The sequence below is a fragment of the Sorex araneus genome, chromosome 11 (assembly GCF_027595985.1).
Source record: "Sorex araneus isolate mSorAra2 chromosome 11, mSorAra2.pri, whole genome shotgun sequence".
Taxonomy (NCBI): Eukaryota; Metazoa; Chordata; class Mammalia; order Eulipotyphla; family Soricidae; genus Sorex; species Sorex araneus.
The window spans coordinates 28949890-28963346 of record NC_073312.1 but is presented as its reverse complement, the minus strand read 5'-3'; the positions used below and the strand labels follow the sequence as shown (position 1 = coordinate 28963346).

Here is a 13457-nt window from a genome sequence, read left to right as displayed (position 1 = left end):
TGACTGGCTCAGGGAACCATACAGGTTCCTGGCTATTAAACTCCGGTTGGCCATGTGCAAGGCAAGTGCCTTGCCCACTGTGCTATCTCTTAGGCTCCATGATGTTTTGTTTTTGTTTTTTTCTTTTTTGGGTCACACCTGGCGATGCATAGGGGTTACTCCTGGCTCTGCACTCAGGAATTACCCCTGGCCGTGCTCAGGGGACCATATGGGATGCTGGGATTTGAACCCGGGTCGGCCGCGTGCAAGGCAAACGCCCTACCCGCTGTGCTATCTCTCCAGCCCCTCCATGATGTTTATACATGATGATTTGTAGGAAAATTGGAAAATAGGGATTTTAAATGGTAAGCTAGCACAAATCACCAATAATTTTAGAATAATCACTGCCTGCCCCAAGATGGAATGTTATAAAATAAAGGTTGGGTTAAGTGATGATATTCTTTATCAGAATCAACTCTCCATGCCAGTGAAATATTTTACATTGTGTCTTATTCCTTAGACTATTCACTGCTCCCATACTCTTTGGGCTTTACACCATTTGTAGTGGTAGGAACAATACTGCATTGTATTGGGTGAAACTGTTTTGTGTGTATTTAAGATATTTACTTCTTAAAAACAGTTGTGTTGAGACAGAGGGCCTATTCGTCTTAAAACCTTTATTGTCCATTTGCCTTTGTACGCTGCCTCTGTGATCCACAGCCCATCTCTGACCCTCCCAACTTCTCACCCTGGCTTTTGGCATCTTTGTTGAAGGAGTGGGGGGTAGGTGGGGTGGGGGAGGCAGGAAACTTAAGGTGTTTGTTTTCACTGTATTTGGAAGTGAGGGCACACCTGGCAGTGCTCCTGGCTTTGTGAGGCTCGAACCCAGCTTGGCTGCGTGCACAGCAAGTGTGCAGTCTCTCTGGCCTCCATTTTCATTGTGTCTTTGGGTGACTGGGGAGTCCTTTTCTCGCGATATCCTGTTTCTGTTCTAATTTTTATGGAACAGAACAGCCCTTTGTCCTGGGGTTCCCGGTGCCTTTGCACACGCGTTTGCCCATTGCCTTCCTCATCTGCCCACACTGCGCTCTCTCCTTCTCCCGCAGATCCTGAACCTGACGCAGGCCCTCAAGGACAACAAGAGCCCCCTGCACCTGGTGCAGATGCCGCCCGTGATCGTGGAGACGGCACGCTCGCACCAGCGCGCCAACTCCGAGTCCTACACGCAGAGCTTTCAGAGTCGGAAACCCTTCTTCTCGTGGTGGTAGCCCCACAGGGCCCCAGAGGCACCGACAGGGGAGGACGCCTGACAGCAGCCGGTGGCCAGCAAGGCCCAAGAGCAAAGAGCAATGCCCTTGAGAGCCCCTGGGCTTCGGCAGGCCCCAGGGGGCACCACCTGTGGGCGGCCAGGCTTGGGCCCTTCTGAGGGTACAGGAAACTTGGGGCTCTGGTCAGTAGTCCCAGTGCTGGGGAAGGACCACCTCTCTGCCAGCAGCCCCTGGGGCGGGCTGGGGACTTTCCTCTCCTCCCTGACACCCCACTGTTGCAATTCCTCCTTATATTCTGCATCAGAAACAAAACGTGTAAAAACTAGTAGCAACCCGCAGGCAGGATCCCAGCTCTCCCATCAGAAGCCCCCGACCCGGACCTCGATGTGCACAGCTGGGAATGTTCAGGTGCCTGCCCCTCATTCCAGTGGACCAGGGCAGCGGGCAGGGTGGGCCAGGGCCATGCCTTTCCTTTGGGTCTTTGCCAAGTCCCTTTCCCCTTCCCTCCCACCAGTGCAATAGGTGGACAGACGGTCCCTGCAAACATTTTTCCTTGGGGCTGGGGGGTACTTCTGCTCTAGAGCTGACTCCCAGTAGCTCTGCTCGGATCCTTTTGCTGACTCTGCTCTGTGCTCTGCTGGGGCTGCTCTTGTCTGGCCCCTCTCAGAGGCTGGGGCAGGCTGCTGACTGCCCAGCAGGCTAAAAGCATCCGTGGCGGGAGTGTGTGCTGGGAGCATCCTTGTTTGGAGGGGTGATGGGCCCCAGACTTGCTGCCTGAGGCCTTGCCCTGGACCAAGGTGACATGCCCGCCCACCAGCCCTCCCTCATCTCTAGTCTCTCGGTGTTCCCAGGAGCTTTGCTGGGGCTCTGCTGGGGGTCTCAGGTCTTATAAGAGGACAGGATTTTAGTTCTTCCCCACTGCTGTCCGGTGGATGCGTCCTAACGGGTGGCTTCCCTCTGTTCCCTGATTTCTTGGTCCGGGCCAGTGTTCCAGGGCCTCTCGAGACAAGCAGGGCCCAAAGGAGAGAGGCCTTCTACCTAACTGCCCCCTGCCCCGTGCCTGCTGCTCAGTGTGCATCTTCCTGCTTCGTGGCGTGCCCCCTCAGCCGTGCCCCTTGCCAGGTGTTTGAGCCCTTTCTACACCAAAGCGAAGAATGGTCTCAGGCGGGTATAGGGAGGTGCTGCCTGTGGCTTGGGGGCAGCCCTGTGTTCTGGACACTCGAGTGTCTGGAGCCGCGATTGGTCAATCAGCATTGGAGAAAGACTATCTTGAAGGTTCGATAAACAACCAAAGAAAGGGAGCAAGGCCCATGACTGTGTGCCCGCTGCTTGCTCGGCACCCGCCGTTCAGGAGGTGGAGGCAGTGCCGCCCTCGCCCACAGTGCAGGCCCGTTCCTCCCATGCCAGGCCCCAGGAATGTGTGTGCACGCACACGCGCGCACACACACACACACACACTAAGGTCTGGGGGCGGGCGACACATTCAGACATACGTGCTGTCTCTGGGACAGCATACATGCGCACACACAGTGTCTCGGGGAGCAGCTCCCACATGCCCACCCCGTGTAGGACGGTACAGGTTGCCGCCTGGCTGGCTCATGGTCCTTTTCAGCAGCCTGCGCTCTAGCCGTGGGGCCAGTCTCCAGGTATACCCCGGGCAGCAGCGGGACTCCCCGAGGCCAGCCGGGGACCATGGTGTGCTCTGCTCCAACACAGGCTGGGGGCTGCCAGGTCTGAAGAGGACCTGGTGTCTTCCGGGGCCCGGCTGACCTGTAGTGCCCTTACCCAGACCGACTCTTGTGATGGGAGGAGTCTGGGGCCCGCTTTCCCTGGAGCCCATCCCAGTCTCAGCAGGCACGAGTGCCGGCCTTCCATTCCTTCCTTCCCTGGTCCATCTCCCCTCTCCGTGAAGCCTGTACACAGGTTGCCTTGAATGGGGGCTTTGGGAGAGCCGGGGATCCAGAGTGCCAGGGCCAGAGTCTGGGTGGCAAGTGCCCCTAGCTGGGCCCAGCCTCTGCCAGCCAGAGTCCCTGCCCTGTGTCAGGGAGACGAGGCGGGGCTGGCTCAGCCCCTCGGTATTGTTCTAATGCACTGTAGAATTGTATCCGGATCAATGCAATGTATGAATAACAAGCCCAATTCTGACCGAGGTTGTCTGGTTTTCTTGGGCGGAAGGAAGACGAGTCGAATGCAATTTATGGACAAAGAAACCTGTGTTTCCGTGAAGTTGCCGTGCTCGGGCTCTGAGGATGGCTTCCCTCTAGTGGGGGAAGACACAGGTCCTCATTTCCATAGTCCCCATGCTCTGCAAGCCAACACCTATGCTCATAACCCCAATTGAACCTCCAGCCGTCACGAATCTCACTGTGAATATCTGGTGCATAAGTTCACATCTGTTTTGTTATATGATGTTCCTCAACTAGGGCTTATGTATGAAGTATTTACACTGGCAGCACTTAAAAACGGGGGCTGGAGTGATAGCAAAGCGGGTAGGGCGTTTGCCTTGCATGCGGCTGACCCAGGTTTGATTCCCAGCATCCCATATGGTCCCCTGAGCACCGCCAGGGGTGATTCCTGAGTGCAGAACCAGGAGTAACCCCTGTGCATCGCCAGCTGTCACCCGAAAAGCAAAAAAAAAAAAAAAAAAAACGGGGAGAAAAATTCCAATTTCTAAAATGTAACTCCAAGAGTTTAGAGTAAGGGATGTGGCGCAGCATCTCCTCTGGGCCACAAGGGGGCAGCGCTGCTAACGCAGCGCTACCTGCCTGGCATGATCCGAAACCAATATCCTCATCTCCAGTGCTCAGCGCCAGGAGCTGCGAGGTAGGCTCTCTCAGGTGATGGGTGCTGCTGTTGCTTCACCCCAGGTTGGTGGCCTCTGGGAAGGAAAAAGCTGGCTACGGAGCTGACCCTCAGGACGTGGCCTGCAGCTCATCCACCCGGGGCCACCCCCTCCGAGAGCTCTCCTACAGCGCCACCTGTGGGAGCAGGACCACCTGGGGTCAGGGACTCAGGTGTGGTGAGTGGCACTGCCCGTCCCAGAGACCCCCACGGATACGCAGAGGCAGCGATGCTTCGTGTGTTTATTTTGCCATTCAAACCACTTGGACAGAGTCATGCAGTTTGGGATGCGCGTGTTTGTGTTCTGCGTGTGGAGTGGCTGTTGGCGCAGGGGGTGCCCAGGGGCAGGGGGCTCCAGCCGCACTTGGCCCCCGCCTCCCACGGGGGAACGGCATGCACCCGGCTGGAGCGTTAGTGGGGAAGGGCAGAGGCAGGGGTCAGAGCTCCGTCGGAGCTGGGCAGTCCCTGGCAGTGGGCCCCCACGGACCCACATCTGCTCTCTGCCTCTTCTCTCTTCCTTCTTGGCCTCCCTGGGCCTCTCGGCCCGAGTCCTTGGAGCGCCTGGGAGAGACGCGGCCGCCCGCCCCCAGTGCCTGCTCGGGTCAGTGCCTGATCTGATGCAGGTAGCTGCTGGGGCTCGGCTTCCTCCAGTTCTGGCGGATCCTGGCACTCGACCTCCTGGAGTTCAGACACTGCTCACCGGACGTCACCTCCGTGGCCCTGCTCTGTGGGTCAGCTGGTGAAGCGGGGGGCTCCGGAGTCCTGGAGGGAACAAGCGTGTAAGCAACATCAGCAGAAAGACTCAAACTGGGAGTAAGAGGTTTTGGAGCAAACGGAGACCAGCTCCTGGGTCTTGCCGGTCCAAGAGCGACGGGGCGGGGCGGGACTTGGAGGAGTCTGTGAGACTTGCCAGGTCAGGGGAGTGACGCCTTTGGGGCTCCCTGCGCTCCTCCGCTCACAGCACCATCCTGACAGCTCCCCTGTGTCCTTGGCAGGCCGGGGTGACCGGCCAGGGGGGAGAAGGTGAGCAGTGACAGGGATTTGCTCTCCCCGGATCTGATGCTCTCAGATGCTCAGGACTAACGTTCTCATCCGTGGCCTCCGAGATAGTGGAAGGAGAGGAAACTGGTCGATAGCTGTGGTGCCGCCCACAGCATCTAGGCCTGGGGTTCAGCTAGACCTCAGGGTGGCGGTGCCCGGAAGGGCAGGGCCCTAAGCAAAGAGGTGGGTGGCTAGGAAAAGTCGAATATTTCTCAACACAGGTCCGCTTTGTTTCGGGTGGGGACCCTCCCGAGCAGTGCTCAGAAGAACACTCAGTTCAGAAGCTCGGCCAGAGATGCAGTGGTTATCAGGGACCAAACTGGGAGCCTAGTGCAAGGTTTGCACCCGAGCTATTTCCCTGCCTCAAACCATTTTTCCCTCTAGATACCCCCGTGAAACTTTAGTCTCGCATTCCACAGTCAAGGTCTGAGCCATGCATTCATTCCATAGTCCCCCATCCCCCAGCTGAGGATCACTTGATAGGAAAGTGGCACCGAGAAGCCCCCAGCACCCCTCTCTGCAAGTGCTGATGGGGTCCTCTGTGATGCCACAGGACAGTGATCCCTCACCTGCCAACCACATGGCAGGCCCTGTGCGGACAGCCCTGCAGCTCCAACAGCGGCCCCAGGTCCCAGAGCCAGGACCCCGCCCCCAGCCTCCCGCTGCCGCCCAGGAACCTACTTGAGCCGGCTGCAGTGGTGGAGCGAGTGGCCCACGGGGTTCTGCTTGGGGGGCCTCTTCCTGCGCAACCTGCGCAAGGCCTCGGCGACCCGGTGGTCCCCTGCGCACTCCCAGATGATCTGGGCGCGTTCCTCGGCCAGCTGGTCCCCGCTGCGCTGAAATAAACCCTGGATCTGCAGCAGGTCAGCATCCTGGAAGATGTTGGCCGAGGCCTGCTTGCGGCCGCGGGCCTCAGCCGGCGCCTGCCAAGGGGGTGGTTCGCTCACCACGGAGGCTGGGGTGCCCATCCTGGGTGCCCTGAGGAGGGAAAGCATGGAGAGACGTCAGCTCGGTGAGGCATCCCCAACACTGGGTGCCCAGGTGCTGCAAGGAATTCTGGGATTGCCTTTCTCCTGGAGCCAGAGTGGAGACAAGTCTCTGCGTCCCAGGACATTACTGGGGAGATCAACTCGTGATGAAGTGTTTCTGCATCTCACCAGTGTGTCAGCCCACCCTGCAGATGAAGCCCAACCCCAGTCCGCTGGGTTTGCCACAGTGACAAAGCAACTTAAGAGTAAAGCCAAGGAACGTGGGTGTAGACCCCAGGGGCTGAGGACAAGGCCCACGCCCGCCGCCGAGGGTGTTGTGTTGCACACCCCTCCCATGCCAGGCTCTGCCGGGGCAAGCTCACGCCATGACATGTCAGCACAGCCCAGACACTGGCACTCCTCTACCTCGTGTCGTGGGTGACGGAATAGAAGCGCACCCAGAGAGAGCTAGCGCCCGGCTCGCGTACAGAAGGGACAGGCGGTAGGGTTGGGCTGGCCCACTGGAGCCCTGGCAGCAGCCCCCACTGCTACTGGCCAGGACCCCTTTCCAGCCCAGCAGGGGGTGGTCGTCCCAGCCTCGTCCAGTTCCCCAGGTCCAGTTCTCCAGTCTCGTTCTGTTCCCCAAGGGCTCTGAACCCGAACGCAGTGTTTCACAATGGGGCAGGAGATAGACCAGCGGGGGTCTCACTACAGCCCAAAGGCCCACCACGATGGGGTGGGGCTAAAGAGGGGTCTGGAGGGTTGGACTGAGCTGCCATGGCGGAGGCCGAAATGTGCAGGTGCAGTAAAAATGACCCAGTCAACACCCCGTCCTATGCAGTTTGCTTGGAATAACAAAGGTATTTGCAGCACGCACGCACGCACGCACGGCGCGCGCTCCCGTGGCCCCTCCTCCAGCCCAGAGACGCTGTGGGCAGCGGGGTGAGGACCTCCGCCCTGCACAGAGCTCTGTCACCTTCCTGACTGCGATCCTGGACACACACATCTTCTCAGGGCCGTCGTGGGATAAAATGTCCGGCGTGGGATCAGGCACCCAGTGTGTTAGAATCCAGGTGCCCCTCCGTGGCTGCCTCGGTGACTGTCCTTGGGGCAAGGATGTCATGGAGACCCAGTGAGGGCCTTCTTGCGTCCAGACTCACGGGGAAGGCCTGGTTGCTGTGTCCCCCTCTCCACAACTAGACACCCAGACACCTACTACCCAGCCGCCAGGTGAAAGGGGGAAGTCAAGGTTAAAACATATTTAAATTTAAAATGCACATGCAGGGGGCCGAGAGAACAATATAGGAAGGGGGCTTGCCTCTCACGAGGCCAATCTGCATTGATTTCTGGCACCCTATGGTGTTCCTGAATCCCAGCAGGAGTGATCCTTCAGCAAAAAGTCTAGAATCAGCCCTGAGCATTGCCAGATATGATCCACACACCCCCCCCCCCCGCCCATAAAAGCACATGCTCTGAAAAAATAGAAAGACTACGGAACCTTGTGGGTAAAGGGAGTTCAATGAAACTGGAGTGCTTTGCAGACAAGGAATCCCAGGTCTAATCCCTGGCACTGCATGGGCCCTAGGAACTGCCGTGTGTGGCCCCAGGACCCAAAAAAAGAAGCATGGCCAGTTTCCTGTCCTCAGCCCCCTTGCAGACGCCCCCTTACTCTGCCTTCTGTACTGTCATTTGGCCATTCATCCTCTGCCCTGGCCTTCTCTCATCCCCATAGTCACCTCCTTATTTCAGTGATGTCCACGCTCACTCTGTCCCAGGTCCTAAGTCACCTATTGGTCCCGAGGGATAATACAGTGGGTAGGGAGGGAGCTTTCCTTGTGTGCAGCCAACCCAAATTGGATCCCCATCCCCCCCAAAAAATGGCACCATAAGAAGTGATCCCTGAGTGCAGAACCAGAAGTAAACCCTGAGCACGTCTAGGTGTGACTCCAAAACAAACAACAACAAAACACCTAAGTCTTCTATCATAAGGACCCCCACACACCGTTTCAAAAAATTTAGTAACCAATATAAAATCTGCAGATAAATAATATTCAGATTGGGCTGGAGTGATAGCACAGCGGGTAGGGCGCTTGCCTTGCATGTGGGTTCAAGTCCTAGCATCCCATATGGTCCCCTGAGCACCGCCAGGGGTGATTCCTGAGTGCATGAGCCAGGAGAGACCCCTGTGCATTGCTGGGTGTGACCCAAAAAGCAAATAATAATAATAATAATAATAATAATAATATTCAGATAAATTAGCTTCATAAAAACGGTGGTCTTGAGCCAGACATAGTACAGGGGTAAGGTACTTCCCTTCGCATGCAGCCAAACGGGTTTTATCCCCAGCACCACATGTGGTCCCCAATCCTACCAGCAGTGATCCCCGAGCATAGATCGAGGAGTAAGTCCTGAGCACAACTTCCACACCCCCCCAACCCCACTCCCCAAACCACCACTACTGCCGCCAACAAATGATCCTCTTTTCTCTGGAAAATGGGAATTAACCTGCTTCTCCTTAAGCAATGTTCTGGGAATCCAGTTAAAACCTATAATGAGTGATAATGCAATCTCTTGAGCCGGATGACAGGTACCGGAGAAAACAGCCACCACCAAGTCACACGTAATACAAGCTACGTGGGGAACTAACACAGCCGCACCGTGCATCATACTGATTCCTCTTGAAGATCTCCTCAGGCCTCTCCATCTTCCAGCACTTCTCCGGCACTAAGGCACAGTGATCCTCTTCCCAGCCCAGGGGAGACGGGAAAGCAGCTGCAGCACGGCTGTGACGTGGGCTCAGCCAGGCTAGAGCCGGCAGAGGCTGCGGCCAGCTCGTGCCTTCACGTCATTGTGCCTCGCTGGGAGGTGACGCCACGATCCCCACCTCACTCACTAAGGGGGGGAATCCGTCCAAGAGAGGGAAGAACCACAAGGGACCCCCCCCCACCACCACCATCAGAGGCTGCCCTGGGAAAATGGGATATTTTTCTTTTCATCTTCGAGGAGGGTCGTGCGTGGCTGTGCGTGTGGGCTACTCCCCGCTCAGTGCCGGCTCAGGACCGTGTGGTGCTGGGGATTGAACCCGGCGCTCCTGCCTGTAAAGCTGAGCTGTCGGCTTTACACTCCACTCTGCTGAGCTATCTCTGGCCCCAGGGAACGGGCCCGCTTTTTTTTTTTTTTTTTTTTTTGCTAGCGTCAGAGCTGTTTTCTAAGCAACAGGCTGCCCCACAGCCTTGGGCGCGCGGCGGTGGAGAGGAAGTGGCCCAGCTTCCACCATGCAATCTGGATCCTCAGCCCTGACGCAGGGCAGGCGTCTGAGTCAGAGGACTGGGTGTGGGGTTCTCCGTCCCACTCACCAGGAGGGCCCCGGGCACTGCCAGGGCCTTTGGGGGCTGCGGAGTGGGGAGGGGCTGGGGAGTGTGTATTCTCCTTCCTTAGTAAGAAGAACAAGCGGATGATGACAGTCCCTCAGGTGAGCCTCAGTGGCTCTGGAAGGAGGCGTCAAGGGTGGGTTTGCTGGTCTGTCCGCGCCGAGAGCGACGCGTGTGGACAGGCCTGGCCCGTTCATTGTCAGGAAACTCCCCAACCATAGCTTCCCTTCTGGTCCACCAAGGCCAGGCTGAGGGAGTCAGGATCCAGTGCTTTCGGGCACTGCAATGATGAAGGTGGGCTCGGGCCGGTCCTGAGGCAGAGTCCCAGGCCTGTCTGGGGCGCTGTCCCTGCTCACCCCGCCCTGGAGAAGCAGGGCGGACTCCAGCACAGCAGCCACGGCCTTGGAGAGGAAACGGCTGGGAGCCTGACTTCCCCCCTCATCCCAGCCCCTCTGCCTGGCCTGCCCGCCTCGCCTTTGGTTTGGGTGAATGACAGGATGCGAGAAGGCACCACAAGAAACCATCGACAAGAGTCTGAGACACCAGCCTCACTCGGACCTTCCATGAGTCTTCAGAAGGCCTTGGCACCCCAGATTCTGAGGCCCTCAGTTCTGGGTGTCTTTTTTTTTTTTTTGGTGGGGTGTCAGGGAGCCTTTGGCTCACTCCTGGAGGGACTGGGGAATCATATGGGTTGCTGGGATCGAACCCAGGTGGCCATGTGCAAGGCAAGTGTCCTACCCACCAGACTATCACACCAAGGCCTTCGTTCTTGGCTCTCCGCCCAGCTAGGGAGTCAGACAGCAGAGTGAGGCTTCAGTAAAAACTGCATCTCACAGAGGATTAGATGGTGAACATTTGAAGACCCTGAATCAGAAGACTGATTATCTGTCACCTGGCCCCGCTCACTGTGTGCAATTCATCCATCGCTTTCCCCCACATTTCCCGGAGAGGACCCGAATCCTGGGAAGCCAGAGTACACTCAAACAATGGCACTTTTTAAAACTGGAAAGCGAAACCACCAGGCTCTGAAAAGATTACAAACGGGCTCTCACGGCAGAGCTGATGCAAATGAAGATAAGCGTGGTCCTGTGAGTGAATGGGGAAAGGCTAATTACAAAATACTTCAACTTGACACAAATCGGGTTAAAAACGAACCTCTAAAGTAAACACCGAAATGTTGGAGATGTCAAAGTTCAACCTGTTTCCGAGCAAGGCTGTCCACCAGCTGTGGAACTCTAAGGACTGACGGAGGGCAGACTCTGCAGTGGAGAAAGACCGTGCGGGGTCAAGGGCTCCTGGTGATTTATGAGGCTTGGCCTGGCCGCTCACAGAGATGCAGGACACCTGGGAGCTGCGGCGCCCAGCTCCTAACACACTCCCCTCACGAGAAGCAAGTGGCAGTAAGAATCTCTGAAATGGGGGGGCTGAGAACTCTGGCCTCTGGCCCAGATCAGCACAGGGCCTCGGCCTGTGTCCGTACCCAGAAATGCCCCGGGCTGCAGCCTGGATGGGACGCTCCAGAGGGAGAATCCCCGGGACCAACAGCAGAGCCAGCTGTGCCCCCCACACCACACCTCCACCTGCACCCAGGGCCCGGTTTCCACCAAGCGTGCTTGGGACCAACAGGCAGGAGATGGAGCAAGGCCATGGGGCCCTGCGTCCAAAACCAATTCTTAAATACCACCTGGGCTCCAACTGCCTCTGGTGCTAGGAATCACTCTTCACGCAGACCTTTGCTGTGTCCCTGATAACTGGGTGGTCTTGGCAAGCCTCAGTTTCCCCTTCCTGGGTCTGTTCATCATCAACACGGTGAACATAAGACAAAGTCAGGAGACAAGGGAGAGCGCAGATGTGAAAGCACCATTCCAGAACCTTCGATTCCGAGTGACCACCAGACAGAAACTCCTTTTGAAAAGGACTTTTTTTTTTTTTTTTTTTAGGGCTCTTGGCTCTGGGGAGAAGAGGGCAAAAGCTGTGGGGGGGGGGGGCGGGTGGGGGAGGACGGTGTGTCTTACATCATCCTGCCTATGGAGGCAGCTTCCTGGGATTCAAAGGGGAAATCACCATCATCCTCAGGGCTACCCCCTCCCCCCACGAGAAAGCACGTCGTCACAGTTGCAATCAGCGCGCCAGAGAAACTTGCCCCAAGTTACCTAGGGGATGGCGATGAGGCTGGGGAGGAGACCCCAGGGGTCTCACCCCAGCACCCCAGCGCCCCACCGCGATTATTTTCGTCCCTTCCAGATGGTTGATGAGGTCTTGGGGTGGAGGGGGGCGGGGGGGAGGGAGAGAGGAAGGAAGGAAGAACCCAGACGGCTCGGAAACCTCGCACTCAAAACCTGCGTGGATTTTTTTTTTCTTGTTTGTTTCGTCTCCTTTGCTTCCACGGTTTTAGAATGGAGGGCTGGAACGTCAGCCTCCCCCGAGCCTGCGTCGGTGCCCTGGGTCCTCACTCCCCGGCACGGCGGGGAGTCGGGGCGATTACTCACCGCGCGCAAGGGCAGCAAGAGAGACCTCAGGTCCGGACGGGGCCAGCTGCGCCGCGTCCCCCACGGGGCCAGCAGCCCTTTCCCAAAGGCGGGCGACGGCGCGGGGCTTCCCGCACCCCGCGCCGCTGGGGGTGGGGGGAGGTCCCCAGGGCCAGCGGCGTTCGCGAGCCGGTCGTGGGCTTGGAAGAGGATAATGCTGCTGGCCGAGGTCACCGGGCGACCAGCCCAGCACGAGCCGGCCCCTGCAGGGCACGCAACGCCCGGCGGCGTCCAGGGGGCTCCGTAGCGACAGGTCCCTCGGCCGCCCGGCCGCCCGCCCGGCCGCTGCCACCGCCCGCGAGCCTGCTCGTGGACCTACGTACCTCGCTGCCCGCGGCCAGCCACTCGGGTCACCGCCGCGACTCCCCGGAGAGAGGGCTCGGCGGCCGCGGAACCGCCAATCCCTAGCCGCGCTCCGGGCGAGCTCGGGTGCGAGCCTTCCAAAACTCGAACGCGGAGACGCCGCCAGCCAATCAGCGGCCGCAGAGCCGCGAGGGGCGTGTCAGGGCTCCGCCCCTTTCCCTCCGCCGCCTCGAAACCCGAGTGCGGAGATGACCCGCGTCCAATCAGCGGCGGAGCAGCGGCGAGGGGCGTGTCCTCCCGGGCCGTCTGCCCCCGCCCCGAGCCACCCTCGCGTCGCGCCCCGAGGCGCCCCCTTCATTGACGTCAGTGCCCAGGAGAGCGCGGTTTTGCTGGCGCTGGAGCCGGGCGGGGCCGCATTCCTGCCAAGGGGTGCGGCGGCGGGCCCAGCTGGGTGCAAGTGACGGGTGCCCCTTCCCCTGGGCCCAAGGCCAGTGAGCGCAGCGCGCAACCCAGCGCTCAGTTCTCTGCAAATAGCCCTGCCGCTCCCGGATCACTTGCCACCAAACCACCTGCCGCGCCCAGATCCCAGAGGCGGCTTTGACCGAGGGGAACTGAGAGTCTCTCAGTGGCCGGCTTCAGATCTTGGGCTTCAGTGCTAGAATCTTGGGTTCAAATCTTGGGTCTGCTGTACCACCTGATGAAGTTGCAATGAGCCAGTTACCTAAAATGACATAATATTGCAAAGATTTCATTCATTCCTCGTCTGGTGGTTATATTAAGAACCCACCAGGTTGGGGGCTGGAGTAATAGCACAGCGGGTAGGGCATTTCCTTTGCACGCGGCCGACCCGGGTTCGAATCCAGCAACCCATATGGTCCCCTGAGCGGCGCCAGGGGTAATTCCTGAGTGCAGAGCCAGGAGTGACCCCAGTGCATCACCAGGTGTGACCCAAAAAGAAAAAAAAAAAAACCCACCAGGTTGGAGTACCTAGACCCTTGACTTGGGATCGACAGACGTGGACAATCCTGAAACACTTGTGGTTGCAATCGTGATTAAGTTTATGACACAGCCGTTTATGTTTCTGGAGGTCCTAGAAGGCAGGAGGGGTTACAACTTTTTTTTTTTTTAATTAAATGGGAACTCTCACCCGCGATGGTG

General features: G+C 58.1%; 2 protein-coding genes across 3 annotated transcripts in view; one reads left to right on the top strand and one right to left on the bottom strand.

The window, feature by feature from the left end:
* Nucleotides 1–3392, top strand: part of PI4K2A (phosphatidylinositol 4-kinase type 2 alpha) — a 28446-nt gene extending 25054 nt beyond the window's left edge. The window contains exon 9 of the mRNA XM_055118857.1: nt 1086–3392. Within this exon, the coding sequence (XP_054974832.1) occupies nt 1086–1247 (162 nt within the window). The 3' untranslated portion in view covers nt 1248–3392. The remainder of the gene's footprint in view (nt 1–1085) is intronic.
* A 924-nt stretch (nt 3393–4316) lies between these two features.
* Nucleotides 4317–12476, bottom strand: AVPI1 (arginine vasopressin induced 1). Of its 2 annotated transcripts, none has more exons than XM_055118858.1 (3): nt 12320–12476; nt 5811–6107; nt 4317–4850 (listed from the first exon to the last, which is right to left on the bottom strand). In XM_055118858.1, exons 2-3 carry the CDS (start codon nt 6095–6097, stop codon nt 4691–4693), a joined length of 447 nt encoding a protein of 148 aa, XP_054974833.1. In that variant the 5' UTR covers nt 6098–6107; nt 12320–12476; the 3' UTR covers nt 4317–4690. The 2 variants fall into 2 exon arrangements, with proteins under 2 accessions (XP_054974833.1, XP_054974834.1); XM_055118859.1 differs by lacking the exon at nt 12320–12476 and adding an exon at nt 11958–12313.
* Between the last annotated feature and the right edge of the window lie 981 nt (nt 12477–13457).

Coding starts and splice junctions, on each gene's coding strand:
- AVPI1 (XM_055118858.1), bottom strand. CDS start 6,097: ATGGGCACCCCAGCCTCCGTGGTGAGCGAACCACCCCCTTGGCAGGCG. Junction 4,851..5,810: donor CACCACTGCAGCCGGCTCAA/GTAGGTTCCTGG, acceptor TGTTCCCTCCAG/GACTCCGGAGCCCCCCGCTT.